General features: G+C 36.2%; 1 protein-coding gene across 11 annotated transcripts in view; it reads right to left on the bottom strand.

Annotated features, from left to right (window-relative positions):
• Positions 1-24,324, bottom strand: part of CDC42BPA (CDC42 binding protein kinase alpha) — a 372,601-nt gene that overhangs the window by 146,909 nt on the left and 201,368 nt on the right. For all 11 annotated transcript variants that reach the window (XM_072647658.1, XM_072647660.1, XM_072647659.1 and 8 more), the window contains 3 exons: positions 21,584-21,784; positions 18,197-18,445; positions 2,713-2,792 (listed from right to left, as the gene is read on the bottom strand). In XM_072647658.1, coding sequence (XP_072503759.1) covers positions 2,713-2,792; positions 18,197-18,445; positions 21,584-21,784 — 530 coding nt within the window. The remainder of the gene's footprint in view (positions 1-2,712; positions 2,793-18,196; positions 18,446-21,583; positions 21,785-24,324) is intronic.

Genomic DNA, 24,324 nt, shown 5'->3' with positions numbered 1-24,324 from the left:
AAATAACTTCATGGTAGAAAATGTATTTAATATTTTTCCCCTAAGAATATGTCACCATAGACTAGGAGAGACCAGAGTTAAGTCATCTGGAAAACTGAAGGTGGTGGGAGTTGTTTACTATTATGACAATGAATTAAACCCTGAACAAAACCAAAAGGGGGTAATACCTCATAAGGATTGATAGGAAGAAAGGGGAAACTGGACTCTACATCTATATAATAAAAAAAATTGCACTTGGATTTAGGGTCTGATAATGGGAATTCTTTAGTTCACATATCTTCTCTGAACATTAAAAGCCTATCTGGAGATTACTAGATTACAAAAAGAAAAAGAATCTTGAAATTCTTTGGTGCTCTTGAGTGTAAATAATAATGCTGTGTTTACTTCTTTTTCATTTATTTTTTGGTGATTCTTCATTTTTATAAATTATTTTGTTTTTAAAAATCCAATAAAGGTTTTATTCCTGGGGAAATAAAGGGACAGGGTCAAAGGAGAAAACAGAATAATTAGGGGGCAGGATAGGATGGGGGGAAATATAGCTAGTTTTTCACAACATGACTATTATGGAGGTATTTTGCATAACTACACATGTATAAACTTGTTGGGGTTGGAAGCTCAATTCCGTGTGGACAGTCTCGGGCGGGTAAAGGTGGGAACTTCTAAATCTTAGAGCTCTCACGAGACCCCCCCAGGAAACGGCTGGGAATCGAGGTGAACCGAGCTATCTCATGTATTTCCGCCTCTTCCCGTGAGAAACGTGATGGGAGAGAGATCTCCCCGCCCTTGAGATTGTCCCGGATCTGGGCACACTATTGTTATCTAACAGCACGGTATTCAGATGCAAACAATGCGACTGGAGAGTTAAGTAGGATCAGGGAAGCCTGAAAGCGCTCTTAGCACGTGAGGAGCCAAAGAGGACACAAGGCTCCGCTTTTCCTCTTCTCCTTCTCTCCCCTCCCCCTCTCTCCCCGCTTGTACTTCTACTTCCAATCTCTTATTGTAAGATCTTTGCCTCCTTGGGAGATTCTTCTATCCCTCCTAAGGAAGAATTCCCCTGCACTTGTAACTAGACCCTGAAATAAAGCTCAACCCTTGTTCGACTCTGGAACGTCCTTTCTCTCATACGAGCATCCGGTTTGGCCAACCGAAGACCTCGGGAGGTGAGGTAAGAAGACTCGGGTAGCCCACAGGCCTCTAGGCCTGGCATAAACTACATTGAATTGCTTGCCTTCTCAGTGCGGGTGGGTGAGGAGGGAAGAAGAGAGAGAATTTGGAATTCAAAGTTTTAAAAACAAATGTTAAAAAAGTTGCTTTTACATGCAACTGGGAAATAAGATATACAGGTAATGGGGTATAGAAATCAATCTTGCCCTTCAAGAAAGTAAAGGCAAAGAGGAAAAGAGAGAGGAATGATAAAAGGAAGGGCAGATTGAGGGAAGGGATAATCAGAATGCATGCCATATTGGGGCAGGGGGAGGGGAAAGATGGGGAGAAAATTTGGAACTCAAAGTCTTTTGGAAATGAATGATGAAAATTACAAATAAGTAAATAAAATCTTTAAAAATAATAAAATCTTTAAAAAGGCATTAAAAAAAAGTTTGCTTTGCTTCTGACTAATCTCCCCCCTTAATTCCTGATGGGTGAAATATAATTGTATACTCACAAGTCATCAGGTATAGAACCTACAAAGCTTTAAACCTAAAATTGCACTAAGACTTTTAGGACACCCTATAAAAATGTTGATTTAATAGTCACTTCTACAAAGCCCTACTCAAATGCATCATTGTGGCATGGATGTAACTTTGGGTTCTCAAAGACTTTGCCTGTTGAGTGAAAGATCTGATGGGTTCTACCATGTTGGAAATGGAAAATCTTAGAGTTTAGACCTAATAAAAGACAAAGTTTGTTTTCTGATGCCCAGCCTAAGCATTTGATGATGAACTCATTATTCATAACAATCAATGAAAAAAAATAAAACATATAATAGTCCCTAATACTGTGCACAGGATACTTTTGAGTAATAAGTATAAAATTTAACCTGACTGTTGGTTATCTGAATGTGAGATCACACTGTTCAAAAGCCACAAGGAGTGAAACATAAAATTGGAGGAACTGAACCATATCAATTTTAACATTCTAACGATAAAGAAAATGAAGACAGAAAAATCAAGTTGCAGCTAAATGGAAGGAAAGTTCACAGGGTCTCCTTGGAAAGGCAATGAAAGGAATTGTTAGTTTTACTATGAACTTACAGTTAATAGGAAACAACATATGATGGGATAAGACCACATTGGAAATAATGGTAAATTATGCACCACATCTGTTGTGAAGAATGAAGAGATAGAAATTTTATTCAGAACTTATTAAAACCCTTCAAATTAAATTATTACTTCAACATTCACTAATCAGTGCAAATTTTCCTTAAAATAAATTTTTAATAAATTAACACATGAATTAGAAGTGTTTCCATTTTTAAGAATATTTTAAGAAATTTAAAAGTATCTAAACAAACTTTTCTGTGAGAAAACTGAGGTAAATACTGAAAACTGAGTTAATATATTCAACAGTAAAATCTTTTAGATGCAGTTATAGCACCAACATTTTTTAAATTAGAAGGATCTCTAGTAAATCTTCTTAGATTTTTAAAACTGAAATTCATATCACTTTGTTTTTAACCTAGCAAAACTTTTTTAAAAAACATTTCAAACTTACCAGCTACTAGTATATGTAAAACCAACAAATGGAAGATGGTGACCAGAGAATGCAGTATGGGTTGGAGGGGGCATCGTTTCCTAAGAAGGAAAGAACACAGGATGAATGAACAAATAGTACTTGCAGAGTGTGTCACAGAAGTTCGTTTATATTATTATATGCTTTAACAAATCCAAGACTGCATCAGTACTGGTACTTCACCCTGTCAAAAGCAGACTGCAACCCTTCTATGCCTTGGAAGATTAGCTTTCATTATTTGCTAAGGTAAAACAAATTTCATCATTTAGTACTCAGCTTTCTGTTGGCAAGCCTACCTAGACTTAAGCTGGTTCTCAAATGACACTCAGCCATCACCTGGGAAAAAGTATTATAGATGCTAATGGGATTGTGAGCAAATCAACTGGGCCTTAGTTTTCTACAACCACTGAGAATGCTATCCCACTTGTCATCTGACACCAGGCCCCTACTTGTCCTGTCTAGCTGGTCCAGGACCAGAGTCTCACACACTTCCTCACCACTCAGTGATAATCAAATCAATGTCCCAGTAGGGGATGGGGACAGAGTTATCTCTACTATGGAAAACAAATAATCAACTATGCCTCAGCTGTAGGACCATTAAGGGAACAGATACCATGGCTATTGCCCTATGGACTCCACTTACCCCAAACAACCTGGCAACCAAGTTCTTTCTACATCCAGAGGTTCCCACTGCATTCCACCAAATAAAATTAATATAATACTTGGGGCCAGTGGCAGAGCTACTATTGCTACTGGAAAATGAGGCATCTGTAATTCAATAACTGGTAAATACTTCTCCCCTTCCTTTCTCAGTACCAGTGATTTATAGGTTTTTGCTGGTGCTACTGCCCTCTCACTTACACATCAGCATCCACCTCAGTCCTGTCCCTTCCAAGTCCTTTTATGAATGTGTCCTTCCCTATCGTTGGGCAGTCTGAAATCCCTTTATACAGTTAAACAATTCCTTTTCTTCTCAGGTGCCATCATTTTCCTACACACAAGGAAACCTGATCCCTTTGAAAGGTACCTTTTAAAAGTGAATTTAATATTATTTAGGAGTTTGTTGTTTTCATTAAAAAATAATTTCCAGTAGATTAATACATAGGGTTGATTTTTCAAAGCAGTGTTCATATTTAGTATAACCTGTCAAGTGTAGTCAAATATTGAAATTCATTAATAAGTAATAAATACCATTGTTTTCATTCCTCTTCAAACTGCTCATAAAAATTACTTCCTACTTTTTTTTTTTTAATTATTAAATTTATTTATTTAACTTTTAACATTCATTTTCACAAAATTTTGGGTTACAAATTTTCTCCCCTTTTATCCCCTCCCCCCCCAAACACCAAGCATTCTAATTGCCCCTATGACCAATCTGCTCTCTCTTCTATCATCCCTCTCTGCCCTTGTCTCCATCTTCTCTTTTGTCCTGTAGGGGCAGATAGCTTTCTATACCCCTTTACCTGTTTTTCTTATTTCCTAGTGGCAAGAACATTACTCGACAGTTGATCCTAACACTTTGAGTTCCAACTTCTCTTCCTCCCTCCCTCCCCACCCCTTCCCTTTGGAAGGCAAGCAATTCAATATAGGCCATATCTGTGTAGTTTTGCAAATGACTTCCATAATAGTTGTGTTGTATAGGACTAACTATATTTCCCTCCATCCTATCCTGTCCCCCATTACTTCTATTCTCTTTTGATCCTATCCCTCCCCATGAGTGTCGACCTCGAATTGCACTCTCCTCCTCATGCCCTCCCTTCTATCATCCCCCCCACCCTGCTTGTCCCCTTATCCCCCACTTTCCTGTATTGTGAGATAGGTTTTCCTACCAAAATGAGTGTGCACTTTATTCTTTTCTTTAGTGGAATGTGGTGAGAGTAGACTTCATGTTTTTCTCTCACCTCCCCTCTTTATCCCTCCACTAATGAGTCTTTTGATTGCCTCTTTTATGAGAGATAATTTGCCCCATTCAATTTCTCCCTTTCTCTTCCCAATATATTTCTCTCTCACTGCTTGATTTAATTTTGTTTTAAAGATATGATCCCATCCTATTCAATTCACTCTGTGCACTCTGTCTCTATGTATGTGAGCGTGTGTGCATGTGTAATCCCACCCAGTACCCAGATACTGAAATGTTTCAAGAGTTACAAATATTGTCTTTCCATGTAGGAATGTAAACAGTTCAGCTTTAGCAAGTCCCTTATGACTTCACTTTGCTGTTCACCTTTTCATGGTTCTCTTCATTCTTGTGTTTGAAAGTCAAATTTTCTTTTCAGCTCTGGTCTTTTCATCAAGAATACTTGAAAATCCTCTATTTCATTGAAAGACCATTTTTTCCCCTGAAGTATTATAGTCAGTTTTGCTGGGTAGGTGATTCTTGGTTTTAGTCCTAGTTCCTTTGACTTCTGGAATATACTGTTCCATGCCCTTCGATCCCTTAATGTAGAGGCTGCTAGATCTTGTGTTATTCTGATTGTATTTCCACAATACTTGAATTGTTTCTTTCTAGCTGCCTGCAGTATTTTCTCCTTGACCTGGGAACTCTGGAATTTGGCCACAATGTTCCTAGCAGTTTCTCTTTTTGGATCTCTTTCATGCGGTGTTCTGTGGATTCCTTGAATATTTATTTTGCCCTCTGGTTCTAGAATCTCAGGGCAGTTTTCCTTGATAATTTCATGAAAGATGATGTCTAGGCTCTTCTTTTGATCATGGCTTTCAGGTAGTCCCACAATTTTTAGATTGTCTCTCCTGGATCTATTTTCCAGGTCAGTTGTTTTTCCAATGAGATATTTCACATTATCTTCCATTTTTCCATTCTTCTGTCTTTGTTCTGTGATTTCTTGGTTTTGAGAAAAGTCATTAGCCTCCATCTGTGCCATTCTAATTTTGAAAGAACTATTTTCTTCAGTGAGCTTTTGAATCTCCTTTTCCATTTGGCTAATTCTGCTTTTGAAAGCATTCTTCTCCTCATTGGCTTTTTGAACCTCTTTTGCCAATTGAGTTAGGCTAGTTTTCAAGGTGTTAATTTCTTCAACATTTTTTTGGGTCTCCTTTAGCAGGGAGCTGATCTGCTTTTCATGTTTTTCTTTCATCTCTCTCATTTCTCTTCCCAGTTTTTCCTCCACCTCTCTAACTTGATTTTCAAAATTCTTTTTGAGCTCTTCCATGGCCTGAGCCCATTGGGTGGGCTGGGGCACAGAAGCCTTGATTTCTGTGTCTTTGCCTGATGGTAAGCATTGTTCTTCCTCATCAGAAAGGAAGGGAGGAAATGCCTGTTCTCCAAGAAAGTAGCCTTCTATTGTCTTACTTCTTTTCCCTTTTCTGGGCATTTTCCCAGCCAGTGACTTGACCTCTGAATATTCTCCTCACACCCACCTCACCTCCTGATCCTCCCAGCCCGTGTTTGTGGTCTGAGATTCAAATGCTGCTTCCAGCCTCAGGGCTTTTGGCGGGGGCAGGGCTGCTATTCAGTATGAGATTATGTTCTGGTGCTGAGGTCGGGGCAGGGCCACCTCTCAGGCTCAGTTCCCTCAGGGGGTTTATGCACAGACCTTCCGCAATGGATTCAGGCTCCCGCCCGCTTGGGGAGCCCCTGTCTGCAGCCGCCTCTCAGCTTCTACCTCCCGGGGGGGGCCTGAATTATGGGGGCACCCCGCTCCCCTCTCGACCCGCCAAAGAGACTCTCTCACCCACCCCTGTCACCTGTGGGTGGAGGGACTTGTGCGGCCACTGGAGATCCCGTCCCTGAAGCCTGCTCGGATCTGTTTCTCTCGGTGCCGCAGCCGTGGCCGCAGCAGATCTGGGCTGGGCTTTGTGTCTGCAGCGCGACGGACCTTTTGCGAGAGGTTTGCAGATCCCTCTGTGGGTGGAGGGACCCGCGTGGCCGCTGGAGATCCTGTCTGTGAAGCCTGCTCGGATCTTTTCCTCTCGGTGGCGCGGCCGCGGCAGGGCTGCACTCAGCTCCCAGTCCCGGCGCCCAGTCCGCAGCGCGAAGGACCCCCCCCGCGAGAGGTTTGCAGGTCTCTCTGGAACAGAAATCTCCCTCGCTCCTATGTTCCGTGGCCTCTGGGTGCGGAATTCGCCGTGAGTTACTTCCCTGTAGCCATTCTATGGGTTGTGGGTTCGGAGCTATGTGTATGTGCGTCTTTCTACTTCGCCATCTTGGCTCCGCCCCTACTTCCTACTTTTTTTTCAGTATTCTTTCCTTGGCCATGTTCTAGTACAAGATGAATATTCTTGCACATCCACTGTGGAACCATACTGAGCTCCTTTCTCCCTTAAGCTTAATATCATAAAATAATGTTAGGAAACTACTTTAGTCTAAAGTCCTGGGTTACAACTGGAATAGAAATCCTTGCCTGCTTTTAACTATCAATTCCAAACCAATGACGGACACTAAATTTCTTTTCTCCCATACTACAAACAAAGGCTTAACCATTTTCTTTGAGGAAACTGCTTAACGGTAAAAAGCCTTAGTGAACTCCACAAGATCTTTCTGCACCTCCAGAAGTGTTTAGGATAATAATCACACAAAGTAAAGAGATTCGTCTTTAATTAATTCAGTCCAAGGAAGTAGGAAGTAGCTCCTGAGATGACCTTTAACCAGGTAGAAAGAAAAATCCTTAAAAGGAATTGTCAAAAGGGAACTGAATAATTTTAGGAAAAAAGTTTCCTTAGGCTAAACATACTTAAACTTTTTGTATGTGGTAGACCCCTTTGGCATTCTGGGGAAATCTATGGAAGTCTTCTTAGGATGTTTATAAATGTGTAAAACAAAATACATAGAAATACAGAGGAAACAAATAACATATAATTATCAAATACAATTATGAAATATTTTTAAAAAACAAGTCTAGGTACCCCAAATCAAGAACCTCTGCTCTAGGATGTGCCAAAAGTCAAGTGATGACTATTGTGTTTGAGGAAGCAAAATTACTTGAACTGTTACTTAAACTGATACCTCACTTTATCACGACTGCGAAATGTCTATTTTTTTAAGTGTATTATAAACAGAAGTCTAAAATGGCTTGTGTGAGGAGATCTTCAGAGGCTTGAGTTAGGTCTTTGGACATTTCTAAGCAGTAATGTTTAGAATTAGGTTAGTCAAAATTAATAAAAATTGCTTCTATTAAGGTTGTGCTCAAAACACAGGGTACAGAATTTTCAGCACTTTCAATACACTGAACCATGATGAAAAACAGTTACTTCCTTATTTCTCAATGACACATTCAGACGTTCTTCCTGAAACTGTTACTCAGCAACTTCTCCTCGTTTAAGGTTCACTCCATAAAGATTTTTGTGACAGCTATCTACAGTTCCCTCAATCATTTTTTCTTTCTCAGACTTCAATCTTCTTCACTCCAATTTTTGTCTCGTTCTATTTGAGGGCTTCAGTACTATGTACTAAAATCAAGTAGCTAGACTTTTCAATTCAGCAATTGCCTCAGTTTCCATGATTGTACTCTTATCTTAATGAACCTGAACCATGGGATATGCTATCCCATCACCTGTCTTCTCCACTTCTTTCTACTGAGTGCTGTAACTGAGGTGATACAATTATGCTGGGACCACTAAAGACTTATATTATATAATTTCAAATGAGCCGTCAGTGCTGCACTGCAATCCTTTTGCTCTTCTCTGGTTGCCTATCCACTGCACTTGTCCCAGTGTCTGCCCTAAATTACAGCTCTCTTCAAGCTAACTGTACCACTCTTTTGCAAGAACAAGATGAAATGTAAATAGAAGAGAACTTATTCAATGGAAAACAAAATCTTCACATCACTGAAAAATATCTCTTATCCAAGCTACATAAGGAATTTATAAAAATATATATGAAAATGGAAAATTCTCTCAGAGATTAAAAAGCCAAAGGATTTAAAGAGCAGTTCTCAAAGGTAAAAATTATAACTATCAATAACCACATAAAAATGTTCCAAATCATTAAAAGAGAATGCAAATCAAAACAACTAACATCTCACCTAATATTCACCAGACTGTGAAAGAAGATATTGGTAAATGTTGGATAAGTTCTACATATGCAAAAATATTCCTAATGTGGCTAAAAGCATGAGAAGGGTGGAAATCTAAAATTCAGGGCACACATTATCCTAAAATAAGAATATAACTTTTGGAAATAAAAAACAATCTTCAAATTAGACATAATAAAGTGCCCAATCTAGATATTCTAACTTTTCAATGCTTTAATTATGATTTTAAAACATGAGTTTAGTTTAATTCATGAATTTGGGAAAATGTACAATTATTTGATAGAAATGCACTTCCAAGAATAATTGACAAGAAAATGGTTGTTTTATGGATGTGGGCAAAGATTCTGGCAAACACAACCTTCAAGATTTAGAATTGTTTTTCCTCCCAATTCTCCATAAAATTCTGACTCCAATGCTTCATCTAGACATGGTTACCCTGCATTTCTGAGGATGAGACCAGCAGAGTAGAGACTCTTGAAGGTTTGATCATGCTAGAAAGCCTTCAGCATGAGCCTTGTGACAAATTCTGTCTGCTTTCTGGGGACCAGTTGGTCCAGTTATATAAGGGGAGGCTCACTGCCAGTCAGAGACGAATACTATGGCTAAAACAAGGAATGATTTCTTAAAAACTGCTTTTAGGCATAAATGAGTATAAGTCTTTCATTTCTGAAGTGGTAGTAGAAGAATAAAAGGGAAAGAGCTCATAATGGCAATAATAAATAATAAAATAATAAATAATAAAAGGACAAAAATAGTCAAGGCTCAAAGGGTTGTGAGAAATCATTAATAAACTATGGGTGGAGATATAATCTAACTATTCTGGGGAAAAATTTAGAATTGTACTAGCAAAGTCACTAAAATGGAAATACCCTTTGGCCCAGAGATAGTACTACTACTCATATGTCACAAGGAAGCAAAGGACTCTGGAAAACAAGACTTCCAGATCTCAAACTGTATTAGAAAGCAGCAATTAACAATACTATTTGGAACACATTAAAAAGCAAAGCACATCAGACTAGAAACAATCTGAAACAATCATTAACCCACTGTCTATTAAATGCAGTAACATAAATTACTTGAGAAAGAACTCTTTACATGACAAGAATTGTTGAGAAAAACTAGAAAGCAGTTTAAAAGAAATTAGGTCTAGATGAATATCTTATACCACATAGCACAAAAAACTCAAAATGAATATATTTTCTGAATATTAAACGTGATAGTAAAAAAAAAAAGAGAACTACAACAGATACACTGCACAGCTATGCTGGAATATAAATTCTTAAAAACAGTCAATAAGTATTTAATAACTGCTTACTGTGTGCCAGACACTGTGCTAAGCAGTGGCCATAGAAAAAAAGCAATAAACAGGGTTCATACCCTTAAGGAGCTCATACTGTAATTGTGGAAAGGGAGAAATTTTTTAAATAAGATATGCATATATAGAGAGAGGCAATTACAAAATATAAAATATTTAATTGGGATTACATAAAACTGAAAAGGACATCGAATGAACAAAATTAAAACAACTTGGAAAAGGAAGGATGAAGTGAACTGTGAAAAAAATCTTTATAAATAGCTTTAATAAGGGACTACTACTCAAGATTTATAGAAAATTAACATATATAAGGTAAAGGATCATTAAATTAATGGAGTAATGGTCAAAGGATATGAACAATTAGTTCTCAAAAAAACTGCAATATGTTGACAACCACTTGAAGGAATGTTCTAAATCACCAATTACAAAAGAATGAAATTCCAATCAAACCAACCAAGCTTGAGGTTTTATCTCATATCAAAAAAAGTAACAAAAGATGGGAATGGTAAATGTTGGGAGATGTTGTGGAAAGATAACAGACTGCTGATGGAGTTGTAAATTGGTCTAACCATTATAAAAAGTTAACTAGGAATTAGGCAAAGAAAGTAACTAAAATATCCACTTCCTTTGACCCAGAGATTCCAATGCTAGGCATATATAGTAAGGGTGATGACAAAAAGAATAAAAAAGGTGGGAAAGATCCTATGTACATAAAAATATTTATGATCATATTTGGGGGGCAGGGAGGAGGAAAGGAAGCAAAGTGAGTATCCATTGACCATTGAGTGGTTGAATAAATTGTGGTATATCAATATCATGGAGTACATGTAAATAATTACAAATATGAGAAATTCAGATATCAGAACACATTCACAAATTTATACCAGCAAAGTAAACAAAAGTAAGATAACATATCAGCAATGCCTACCATAATATAAACAAAAACAACACAAAGGTAGGAAACTCAGATTAGGGCAATAAACAATATTAGGTCCAGAGAATAAATTTTTTAAAAATTCTCTGTTTTTACTATAGCAAATATTCTTTCACAGGTCCCAAGTACCAAAAACCATAGTCATAGACTGGTCCAACAGATACAACATATTTTAATTTAAGAGTCTGACTGATCCTATCATACTGTGGCTCCCAGAAACTGTAGCATGTGCGGTGGACACAGCCCAGTAAAACCATTTTAATAGATGGGTTGAACCAGAGCTAAAACAACAGACTTCAAACCTGTCAGGGAGTTAGGAGGAAGACTCCCCCAGGAAGAATGGGCAGATGAGAACAATGTGTTCCAATGGCCGTGAAGGCAGCTGCACTTAACACTTGGTCAAAGTCATCCACTGCCTCCCAGGCCATCAGCAGTCATCTCGACTTTGTGCCTGGCCACTTGACTTCCATGACTCTGAAAGAGAGTGAGGCTGACGACTGCACAACTCTGCCTCACTTCAATCCAGCTCATAAGAAAGTCGAGACATCAATCTGTAATATCACTAGTCTTCTTTGAAAACAAAGCACAACAGCAACTGCAGATCATTCTGTAACTCATTCAATTAATATTTCTTCCTCCACTGGAAAAATATGAAAAATTTTTAGTACTTAGTGTTATAAAATGGATACAAAATCTTTTGTAAAGTACTAAAAACCAATGACAGCATATATTCATTGCAGATTCCCTCACTCTCCCTATGCCATAAATAAAAACCAGTGTCACTCTCCTGATTCTGACAGACGTTTTTGTCTATTCTATTCCTTCCCCTGATTGAGTGAACATGTAATTAAAAAAAAATAATCCAAGGAAATCAATGAAACTGAAAGAGAAATTCTGTGAGAGAAAACAGATTAAGAAAATAAGACACTTTAAGGTTTCAATATATTTCCCGTCTTCTTGTGTAAGATGACAGAAATGGCTATTTATTGGTTGGTTTTGCTTAATTTTTTTTGTTACAAGGGAGAGTTCAATAAGAGAAGGGGTTAATATATGGAAATAATTGTTATACAAAAAATAAAGCAACAAAAAAACTTTTGGAAGGAAAAGCAAAGGAGGCAGAGGATGTTATTAATAACAGGTTTTTTTTTAGTCTGTCTAGAAGCATGAGAGTACTTCAAACATGAAATCCTTGTTCAAGGACAAGTTGAGAAATTTTTTATTTATTTTTGCTTTAAACAAAGCAAGGAGATAAAAGAAATCTGCAATTAAAAAGAAGGAAGGCTCATAGATATTCCATAGACAACAAAATAAAAGAATCAAATTAGTTGACTTCATCCTGTAACAAAGATAATAGGAAACATCATGAGAAACTTGGTCATCTGACCTTGCACCATGAAAATGACTGCAGCTTAGGCAAACAGAATCCGATACAGAGGGTAGGAAGTAAATAAACTCCGTAAGAACTGAAGAAGATTCATTAAATTGAATCAGCATATAACTTGAATCTTCCAGGCACAGATAGAAACTGAATAGGATAGTGAAAAAGACTGGAAAATATGGTTTTTAGAATAAAGGAAAAAAAAGTCAAAATGCCATGAACTATATGGCTTTAGAGTCATTTATCATGAACATTTTCTTCAAAAAGAAAGCTGAAAGTGCTGGATATGGTGAATATTGGATATAAAAGTGAAATTAACTATCTTAACAGATCTCGCCCCCCTCCCCCCGCTCCCCAAAAAGCCCAACAAAAGCTATTTATCAACATGGGATTTGTTCAAGGTATACCGAACATCTTAGTGTAGTTTTAAGTTATTCAAGGTGCTTTCAGAGCTTAAAACTGCATTGACTTTTTATCCTGTCTTGTTGATCCATAAGAAGGTATATGACAGAACAAAATGGAGCTTAAAAGTATTTCTGTAACAAGATTACCTCTTATACTTATGGTAAAATAGTGTAAAACTCCTTGGCAGAAGCAACAAAATTGATAAATTTGATAAGCTACTAATAATCAATCTCCAGTAAGGCATAAAACAGGATTTATACTGGCAAAAAAAAATGTTCATTACTGTTATGGAGGAAGTACAGAAATTGCATAAAAATAAAGTATTAAAAAAATTAGACAATTAACTGAATATGGTGAAGGATAAGGGAAGCAGAAGGTTGAAGGATGGCTTTAATGGTGCAAACCTAAGAAACTGAAAGGGTAATGTCATCATAAAATGAAATAAAAAATAGGAGAAGGATGAGGTTCTAGGAACAGAGATAATAAATTCCGTCTTCTACATAAAGAATATGTGAAACTGATGGTATACTCAGCTGGTAAAGTTGAATAAGCAATTGTCCTCGGAGGTAATGAAATTCAGAAAAGAGAGTAGAGCTGAAAATATTGATTTTAGACATATCTATGTGTAGGAGACAATTGAGGTCATGAAAGAGAATGGGAGATGATATGATGGCATACTTGAAGAATCCAAGAGAATCAACAAAAACCTAGTTGCAATAATTAACAACTTTAGTAAAATGGCAGGATATAAAATAAATCTGCATAAATCATCAATATATATTTATATTACCAACAAAATCCAGTAACGAGAGAGAAAGAGAAACTCAATTTAAAATAACTGTACACAACACAGTTGTGGAGTCTACCTGCCAAGACAAACCCAGGAACCATAGGGACACATTTAAACATATAAAGACAATTTAAAAAACATTTCGCACACAAATAAAGTCAGGTCTGAACTAGAAAAATATATTAGTTGTTCAAGGTTAGGTTGAGCTAATATAATAAAAATGGTAATCCTACCTAAATTAATTTATTCAGTGTCATGCCAATCAAACTACCAAAAATTATTTTATGGAGTTACAAAAAATAGTAACAAAAACTCACCTGGAAGAACAAAAGATCAAGAATAGCAAGGCAATCAATGAAAAAAAAGTAAGGGAAGGTATCATGACTGTACCAGATATCAAACAGTATTACAAAGAAGTAATCATCAAAACAAAACAATCTGGTACTGGCTACAAAACAGATGGATAAGTGGATCAGGGGAATAGGTTAGGTACACAATACATAGTAGTAAATGACCACAGTAATCTAGTGTTTGGGAAAGAAAAGATCTAAAGCTTTTGGGACAAAAAGTCACTATCTGACATAAAAACACTAGGAAAACTGGAAAATAGTTTGGCAGAAACTAGGTATAAACCAACATTTCACACCATCTACCAAAATAAGCTCAAAATGGGTACATGATTTAGACCTAAAGGGTGATACCATAAGCAAATATGGAGGGCATGGAATACTTTACCTGTCATATCTATGGATAATGAAAGAATTGATGACCAAACAAGATATAAAATGGATAATTTTGATTGCATTAAATTAAAAAGGTTTGCACAAAACAAAATCAATGCAGCCAACGTTAGAAGGAAAGCAGAAATGTGGAAAATATTACTTTTACAGCAAGTTTATCTGATAACAGCTTCTTTTCTCAAATAAGATAGAGGACGAAGTCAAAATTATAAAAAATATGAGTCATTCACAAATAGGGATACTATTGCACTGTTGGTGGAGTTATGAATTGATCCAATCATTCTGGAGAGTAATGTGGAACTATGCCCAACAGGCTATAAAACTGTGTATATGCTCTGACCCAGTAATACCACTACTATGTTTGAATCTCAAAGAGAAGAAAAAAAAGGACAAGGACCTACATGTACAAAAATATTTATAGCAGTTCTTTTTGTAGTGGCAAAGAACTGGAAATTAAGGGGAATAGTACTACGAGAAATAATGAGCAGGATTCTTTCAGAAAAACCTGACTTACATGAACTAATACAAAGTGAAATGATAAGAACCAGGAGAACTTGTCACAGTCACAGTAAATATTGTAGAATGATAGACTAAGTGATTCAGCTATTCTCAGAGATACAAAGATCCAAGATAATTTCCAAAAGACTTATGATTTCCAAAAGACAATCCACCTCCAGAAAAAGAACTGAAGGAGTCTGAGTGCAAATCAAAGCATACTATTTTACTATCTTTATTTTCTTCATGTTTTGTTTCACAATATGATTAATATGGAAACGTTTTACATGACTGCACATGTATAAACTAAATCAAATTGCTTGCCTTCTTAAGGAGGGAGAATGGAAGGAGGGGAGAGAATGTGGAACTCAAAATTTTAAAAAGCAAACATTAAAAATGATTTTGAACAAAATAAAATATTAAGAAAAATAAAGAGAAGTATTAAGAAAAAGAAGGGGAATGAGAGTCAGCCAATTAACAAATATTTATTAAGCCCCTACTATATGTATCAGTTACTGTGTTAAGTACTGGGGACACAAAAAGAGGCAAAACACAGTCCCTACCTTGAAGGCGCTCACAATTTAATGGGGGAAAAAAACACACAGATATGTACAAACAATTAATAAAAGGAATAAATAAGAAGTAATTAAAAGAGGAAAGGCACTAGAATTAAGAGAAATTATGAAAAGAAGATGGGCTTTTAATTGGGACTTGAAGGAAGCCAGAGAAGATATGCAGACATGAGGAAGGAAAGCATTCCAGGCCTTGGGGACAGTAAGAAATGATGGGCAGTGAGAGATGGAACAACATACTTGTGTAACAGCAAGGTAGCTAGTGCCATCAGACTGAGAAGTATGTGGCAGGGAATAAGGCATAAGAAAACTAGAAAGGTAGGAGGAAGAATGAAGGGTAGATTAAGAAAGGTTTTGAACATCAAACAGAGGACTGCCTATATGATTCTAGAGGTGACAGGGAGTCATCTGGAATTTACTAAGTAGAATAATGATAAAGACCTATGCATTGATGGTATATACTATACTTTCAGAAAATCCTTTGGAAGCTATGTGAAAGATAGACTGGAGTAGGCAGATGCTTCAGGTAGGCAGATATACCTGCAGGATATTACAACAGTCTAGGGCTGAGATGATGAAGGCCTGCACAGAGTGGTGGCAGTATTATAGGAGGGAAGGGGAAATATTAAAGAGATGTTGCAGAGGTAAAACCAACAGGCCTTGGCAATGAATTGAATATGGCAGGGAGACAAGGGTTTGAGAAAATGAAGAGTCAACTATGACATTTAAGCTGTGAGTCGGGGGGCTAGGAAGATGCTGCTGCCTCCCTATAATAAAAGAGCAGGTAGGAAGTAAGGAAGGTTTAGGGAGAAAAATAACAAGTTCTTTTTTAGACACTGTGAGTTTAAGATATCTCCTGGACATTCCATTTTGTGCTAAAAACCCTACAAAATATAGGCCTGCAGCAGGGATGGGAAACTTGTGGCCTTCTAGGTTCTTGGGTGCAGTCTTTTGACTAAGTCCAAGCTTTACAGAACAAATCCTTTTATTACGGGGATTTGTTCTGTGAAGTTTGAATTCAGTCAAAGGCCCCCACTAGAGGGCCTAGAGGGCTACATATGGCCTTGAGGCCACAGATTCCCCATCCCTGGTCTAGAGGGACCAACTGTCATATGGAAGATGAATTATAGTTTTGTTCTTGGCTCCTGAAGACAGAAGTAATAAGATGAATGGATGGATGGATGCAAGTTGCAGAGGCAATTTAGAGATGATGTAAAGAGAAGATCCCAAATAATTATAGTGATCTGAAAGTGGAATGGCCTAGATCCAAAGTAGTCAGTTCCTTTCTTTAGAGGTCTATAAGCAAAGAATCATTTGATGGCAAATATTAGAAGAGATGCACTTTTCTTTTTTACTTATAGGCTGAATTAGATCCTCCTGAATTCTAGTGCCTTCCCTCTATTGATAATTTCCAACTTATCTTGTATAAAGCTTGTCTGTATATAGTTGTTTGCATGCTGCTTCCCCAATTAGATTTCTTGAAAGCAGAGATTGTCTTTTTTCTTTCTTTATATCCCTAGCATTTAGCACAGTAACAGTCACATAGAAGTGGGGTTAATAAATGTTGACTAAGAGACTCAATTCTCTTCCTAATTTAACATTCTCTATGTTGTGAAAACAACTGAAGTATCACAATAGTTTTTAACTAAGAGTAATTGAATGAAACATGATAGTAAAACATTTTTAAATTAAATATTTTTAAGCACAATGCTGTTCACTAAAACTCATTTTAAAAAAAATTTTATGTAGTATTTTATTTTTCCCAGTTACATGTAAAAACTATTTTTATCATTAATTTTTAAATCTTTGAGTTCTAAATTCTCTCCCTTCCTCCTTCCCCACAAGTGGCCACAGTCCTAGTTAAGGTGCTAATCATGCCTCACCTGGACTACTTTAATAGATTCTAAATAAGCTTTCCTGTTTTTAGCCTCTCCCCTCTTAAATAAAACTTCCATAAAGCTGGCAAAATGATATTCTTTAACTACAGGTTGAACCATCATTAGTATTAAATAACAAAAACAAGGCCATCCTTTGTAATAGCAACAAAACTTCCTCTGCTTAGCATTTTAAGTGCTTCACAATTTAGTTCCGGCCTGTTTCAAGACTTCTTCACAATATTCTTCATCACTCAGTGTGCTCCAGTCAAACTGGCCTATTTTCTAGACCCTGAACTAGGTACTCTACCTCTCATCTTCCATGCCTAAGCATGTTCTCTCTCTTCATTTTTCCATCTTGAAATTCCTAATTCCTTGTAAGATTCAAGTGCTATCTCCTATATGAGGCCTTTCTTGATCCTCCCAATTATCACTCAATGATACTCACACACCTGAAATTACTTTGTATATACTTTTTATTTAGCTATATGTGTACATGCTGTATCCATTTATCAGAATTTAAGCTCCTTAAAATCAGGGTCTGTTTCATTTTGGTCTTTGTATCATGAACACCTAATACAAGGGTAAATAACTACACTGTGAGTATTTAAATGAAAGTTTGTTAAATAGAATTGAACTGAATCAAATTATGGATATAGAACTGACAGGACTTGTCCACTGTTTGGATGTAAAGGAGGAGAAATCAAAGACAACAATGAGGTTATAAGCCTGGTTAACATAAAGAATGATAATGACGAGAGAAATTGTATATTAACTAATTTTTATAAACGGGAACATTTAAGCAAATCATTTTTCCCAGTGATATCATATGTATATGTACAAATGAATACAACAAATGCCTTTTGATAATAAGCAAAAAGTACAAGTGAAATTCTAAAATTGTCAAATTGTTTAAAATATTCAACTATAAGATTTTAATTATAAAGGTAAGAAATTTTCTAAATGTTATACTTACAGAATTCTTTAAACAATCATCATCAACATCAAAGTTTGAAGTATCTGTAGGACTACTAACTTCTGGGATATAAGGTGCTTCACAGTTACGAATATTATCCCAGTCAATTCCAGCAAAAAAAGGGTGGTTTTTAAAGTCTTCTATGCCATTTTGTCCAAGTCGATGTTCTCTGCTACAAATGAGCCTTCGAATAAGGTCTTTAGCACTTTCAGACACATCTGTCACTTGAACTGGAAACTGAAACCTCTCCTAAATGTTGAACAACCATAAGAAAACCAAAAAGAACAACAGATTAAGAATACAACAGATATTAAATCACCATAATCAGTAATGAGTCAGATACAACAGATATTAAATCACTATAATCAATAATGAGTCAGAGTTAACAATAAACCAACAGTGCTGAACATGCAATTAGGAAAACATGAAATTCAAATCCTACTTCCTATACTTAACTAGTTCCATAACCATGTCAAGTGAGTAACTTCTCTGAGCCTTGCTTTATTCAAGTAGTCCCTTCCTCACAGATAATCTAAGCAAAGATGATGCAAACTTTAAAGTACTACACGTTAGTTACTATTATTGTTTTTATATATCTAAAAGGTATAGAAGGTTAAGCAAGATGCTTAGGATAATTCAAAGTTGAGAGAAGAATTGGTATTTGACTTTCATGGAGCCTACAATTATTAAAGGACGATATCTATAAGACAAAATAACAGAAGATAAATACATATGAGACATGCAAATGAAGTAGTATGTTTTTATTGCCATGGAAGTTGATTCATTATCTTCTATCTTAACCCCACCTTTCCTCCAAACTTCCCTATTTCTTGACCATGCTTCTAATTAGCCAGGTTTGTAATCCTGAAGACAACACTGACTCTTAACTAAGCAGTTGCTAAGTCTTGCAGATTCTGCTTCAGTAACATTTATCTCACATGTCCCCCTATTTCCCCATTCACAAGGCCTTTACTCTAGTTTAGGTCCTCTTCATCCCTTATTTGTATGACTGTATTTGTCCCTAACTGGCTTCCTTGTTGCTAGTCTGCCTTTCTCCAACCTAGCTTCTACATATCTGCCAAACTATTGCTAACAACAATAAAGATGTTGTTGTTTAAATTTCACTCTTTTTATTTTTCTTATAACATTAACCTCTGATATAATATTGATATTATATAAGATGAACTTTTGTTTTGTGGAGAAATTTGAGGTTCCTTATAAGAGCCTTGAAATTTCCAAATGGATATTCACTCTGACTTCTTCTGTCTCTTTTAATTAGGGGATGACTCAACTCATCCAATTTGTAGTCGGTCATGTAATATGCAGGTACCACATGTCGATGTATACTTACATGCATCTACATGCACACATATGTGTACACATAGAATGGATAGTGTGCTGTCTACACATGTCTAATACATGTGTGTGCATATATGCATTTATATACAGGCATACAAAACATTCTATTTAATCCATTTAAACTCATGTCATAGCCTAGACTAGAGGTGTCAAATTCCAGGCCTGCAAAACTCCTGAGTGAAAAAGACTGAAATGTAATTGGGAAATGTTTTAAGAAAATAAATATAGAACACCATACTAATTTGTGGTTTTCGTAGTCAATGTGGGCCTGCAGGCCAGTAGGGATCAATTTCTACTTGAATTTGACACCAGTGGTCTAGACAACAGGCATTCTTCATCCAGTGAGTTTTTCCAGTGAGGATGGATAGGTCAGACCCTTTTGAGTTATTATTAAACTAATATTAAGAGACAGGTCAGACCATGTACCCTATAAGTCTTTGAGAGTTCTTATGCGCCTCTAGGACAAAATATTCCGGCATCTAAAACTATGGTCCTCACCCATCTTTTCAGGTTAATTTCATTATTCCTCTTCAAAGAGACTATGTTCTAGCTAAAATTGATGAACTTGACATTATATCTTCTGTTTTCATGCCTGGAACTCAAGGCTTCCTCACTTCTACAAATCCCTTGCTTGCTACAAGATTCCATTTGGGTGCTATTCCCTATATGACAATTTCCTGGATTCTCTCAATGGTAAAGAGTCTCCCTTCTCAAATGATCATGTATTTCCTTACCTGAATATGTGTTGTATTCCATTGGTGGAATGTAAATACCTGGAGGAGAGTGGACCAGGTAATTTCAAAGGGCCTTTCCACCTCTAAAGCTCTACTTAGACTAGAATTAATTTGCAGTTCAATTTGACTATAGCACAGTGAGTGTGTAGTTTGTGGAGGGCATTGAAGAGCAAGGTAAGGAGTTTGGACTTCATTTGGTGAGCAGATATTAAAGAGTTTTTCAGCAAAGTAATGACCAAACAAGCAATATTAGTCTGATAGTGACTGGAATAGAGATAGTAGATTTAAAAAGCATATATTAAACACTTATTAGGTACCAAGCATTGTGCTAAGTGCTAGAAATACAAAAAAGAAGCTAGGTGATCCCTGCTCACAAGGAGTTCATACTCTAATATCCTAAAGAAACACATAAAACAAAATTTCAGTTGCAAGGTGGGATAGAAAAAAAAAGTCCCTAAGGATTCAGCAAGGGGCAGATGAGAAGGCACAAAGGTCCTCATATTATGTCAATAGGTTAGGTGACAATGATGAGGTCTGCAGGGCATAGGGACAGGAAAGATGGTAAGGCCTGGTGATCCTCTACATCTCACCAGAAGGAAGAGATCTGATGACTCGCACTGAGGTGCCATGTGAGTAGTCAAGTAGCCTAATGACTTCTGAGTGATATCAACTGGGGGAAAAAGGGATAAAGAGGGAATGAAAGTGGGAAAGACTAGAGAATCTTTTCCTGCTGCCACTGGAATGTGTTAGACAGATTTGGGGATATTATGGAGCTGGGGGAATGGGGGAAGATAAAGAGAGAAGGGCTCCCTAGACGGTCATCATGAAAATACTAACTATACACACTAATATTTTAACACGGGATGGCAGTGACAAAGATATGTCAATAAAGGATTGCAAACTTTTAGAGAGATATATTAAACTTGGTTTTAGAGATGCTGAATTTGCACTGCTGGACATTATGGTAGAAATATTATGCCAACAAGTACATGGAAAGATGTAAAGTTCAGGATACAGGGCTAGAAGGGCTAGAAATATAGGGCTTACAAGCCCCTGCTGGTGAAGCAATCACTGAAGCCATAAATGTTAATTATATTACCAAGGAACAGAGTAAAGAAAAAAGGTTCAAAGATAAAGCCTTAGGCAACAACCATCTTATCTCTAAAATCACTTCCAGCTATGACTTTAAAAAATTTAAAGTTATTTATTTTCCTGGAAAATATTTGCATTTTTAGATAACACTATGTTATTTCATTTACCAAGGAAGTTTTAAAAAATATTTTAAAACACTAACTTTGTGGTTCATGATTTTCCCATATGTTTCCACCAGAGATTCTGCATAAAATGGTGTTTCTCCATACAGCATTTCATACATGCAGACACCCAAAGACCACCAGTCGCACTCTGGTCCATACTTTCCTTTCCCATCTTCCATGGCTTGAAGGATTTCTGGAGAAATATAATCTGGAGTTCCAACAGCCACAGAGGACTGAACCTGTAGAAGTACACATTTTTAATAATCTAAGAAATCCTCACAATGATGGAACTAAGACTCTTCAAACTACTGAAATAAACACAGAATTAAATCATTACAAAATAGAGAAGTAATGATTCCAGTGAAAACATCCTTTATATATACCACCATCAATGATTAGAGGAGGCATCCTTAATCAGAACTATTCCATATGTGTAAGTCTTTTGTCAGAATTAGGGGAAAATGCTTGTTTGTCTTAGGCATGATTTGAAAAGTGCAAAACTCCATGCATTTGAAAACTGTGTCCTCTATCCTGTGGAGGCTTCTAGCCTTCACCGTAACACAAAAGACATTGTAAAAATCAATAAAATATGACATGGAAAATGGATTTTTTGGCATTAAAATAGCTTTTTTTTAAATAGTTTTTTAATATAAACTCCCTTGTTATAGAACTCTTCTTTACTCTTCACCTTCCCTAGATGCTCACTTTATCCTAATAGGTTTACTTTTATAAAATTATTATTTGCTAACAGTATTTCAGCTTTTGTAATATTGTTTATTTGAAATTTTAAAATGACATGTAATTAGAAACATACCTATGGAAATAATCTGAACCTGACTCTCATAATCATGCACCAAAAAGGAAGGGACAAGAAAAATATTTGTTCATAAATACTAGTCACTAACATATGGGGTACCTCCAATTTGTTCATTTTTTGGGAAAAAAGAATTGTAAAAATAAAAAAGAGCCTGAGTTAGAAAAAAAAAATTGAAAGATGGAACATAAAAGAGTCAGTACTCACAAAAATGAGTCAGTATGGCATGGTGGATAAAGAGGTCACCAAGGAAGACCTATATTCAAGCTCTGCCTCTAACTTGCATATTGGTCATGTGACCTAAAAGATTCTGGACACATACTGGCTCTAAAACTATAAATAAATTGTACTAAAAGTGCTGAATTACTTTTGTAATTCAAGTGTGGTAAATATATATATATATATGTATATGTATATATAAAACAAGACCATTCAAAACAAAAGACCCACATACATAATCCCCCATAAAAAACCTGGTAATTATTTTGATTATATAACCATTAAATCACAATATCTCAAAAGTTCACAGGAACTTAAAGACCATCTAGCCCAATTTGTACTAAAACAAGAATTCTACTTTGTAACATACCTGACAAGTCACCATTCATCAAGCCTTTGAAGACCTTTATTGAGAAGGAAACCCTTCTTCCTAAGATAGCCCATTCCACTCTCAAGAGCTCTAATTTTTAAGAGATGTGTCCTTACTCTAAGCCTAAATTTGTCTCTCTGAAACTTCCATCTGTTGTCCCTTATTCTACTCTCTTAAGCCAAGCAAGAGTCTAATTCTCCTTTCCCGTGACAGTTTGTCAAATACTTGAATGCAGATATGCCATCCCCTAGTTTTTCTCTGCTCCAGGCTAAAGGACCCCAGGATCCTCAACTGGTCTTCATATGCCATAATATAAAGGCCCTTCAACAACTTGGCTGAGCTTCTTTGAATGGTCTCTGGGTAACACCACTCAAATGTGGTACTGATAAATGAACACAATAAGATGATGTGTGGTCAAACCAAGACCAGAGCAGGATTACTGCCTTCTTAGTAATCAATCAATCAATAAACAAACATTAAGCATCTACCTTGTGTTAGGCACTAGGAACACACATATAAAAACAAAGAAATAATCCCTACTCTCAATAAACTTATTTACATTTTATGCTACTCATTGCAAACTACTTCCATATAGCTGATTTTTACAGAACATTATATATATATATATATATATATATATATATATACATACATACACACACACATACACAATACATATAAACACAGAGACAGATAGATGGTTGACCACATTGATACACTTAAGCATATATTATCAGAGCTGGCCAAAGGCTCTAACCTATTCATCCAATTCTTATCTGTCCCATCATTACTGTCATCTAGCTCACCACTCTAAACCTAGTGCAAAACTTTATAAACATCTTGGTCTCAAGATTCAGTTAGACTCTAAAAAATTGAGAACCTCCCCCCAATAACTTTTGTTTTTATGGGTTATTGCTATCCGTACTTACTGTATTAGAAATTTAAATGCTTCAGTAGTATGATAAAAGTCTCGATCTTCAGGGTCTCCAGTATTACTAGGCACCCCCAGATATTCCACTCTTAAGAACTGCAGCTTTAGTGCACAAAATGGAATGACACTATAGCACCTGCTTTATGAAAATCTTAGCTGTTCTTTTAATCAACTGGAGGAACTACTGGAACCAAGGAATTTAGGACAAGATGATAAAATGTAATATTTTAGAAATATCTTTATTTCATGTTACTTTTTGCAGTTGTCACTAAATCTTATATTACATATTAATTCAATTTTCTGGATCTTGGCAAATTCTTTAAATAATTTCTCTCTTTATTGTTATCAGTCAATGTGGATGCATAAACTATAATTATTTTCAGGGTAGTCTTTTTGCAAATACTTATCATTAATACTACAATAAGTAATGCTGACCAAACATTCC

The sequence above is a fragment of the Notamacropus eugenii genome, chromosome 2, assembly GCF_028372415.1.
Source record: "Notamacropus eugenii isolate mMacEug1 chromosome 2, mMacEug1.pri_v2, whole genome shotgun sequence".
Lineage (NCBI taxonomy): Eukaryota > Metazoa > Chordata > Mammalia > Diprotodontia > Macropodidae > Notamacropus > Notamacropus eugenii.
Note: the sequence above shows the minus strand (reverse complement) of the source record. Positions and strands in the feature narration are given on the sequence as shown.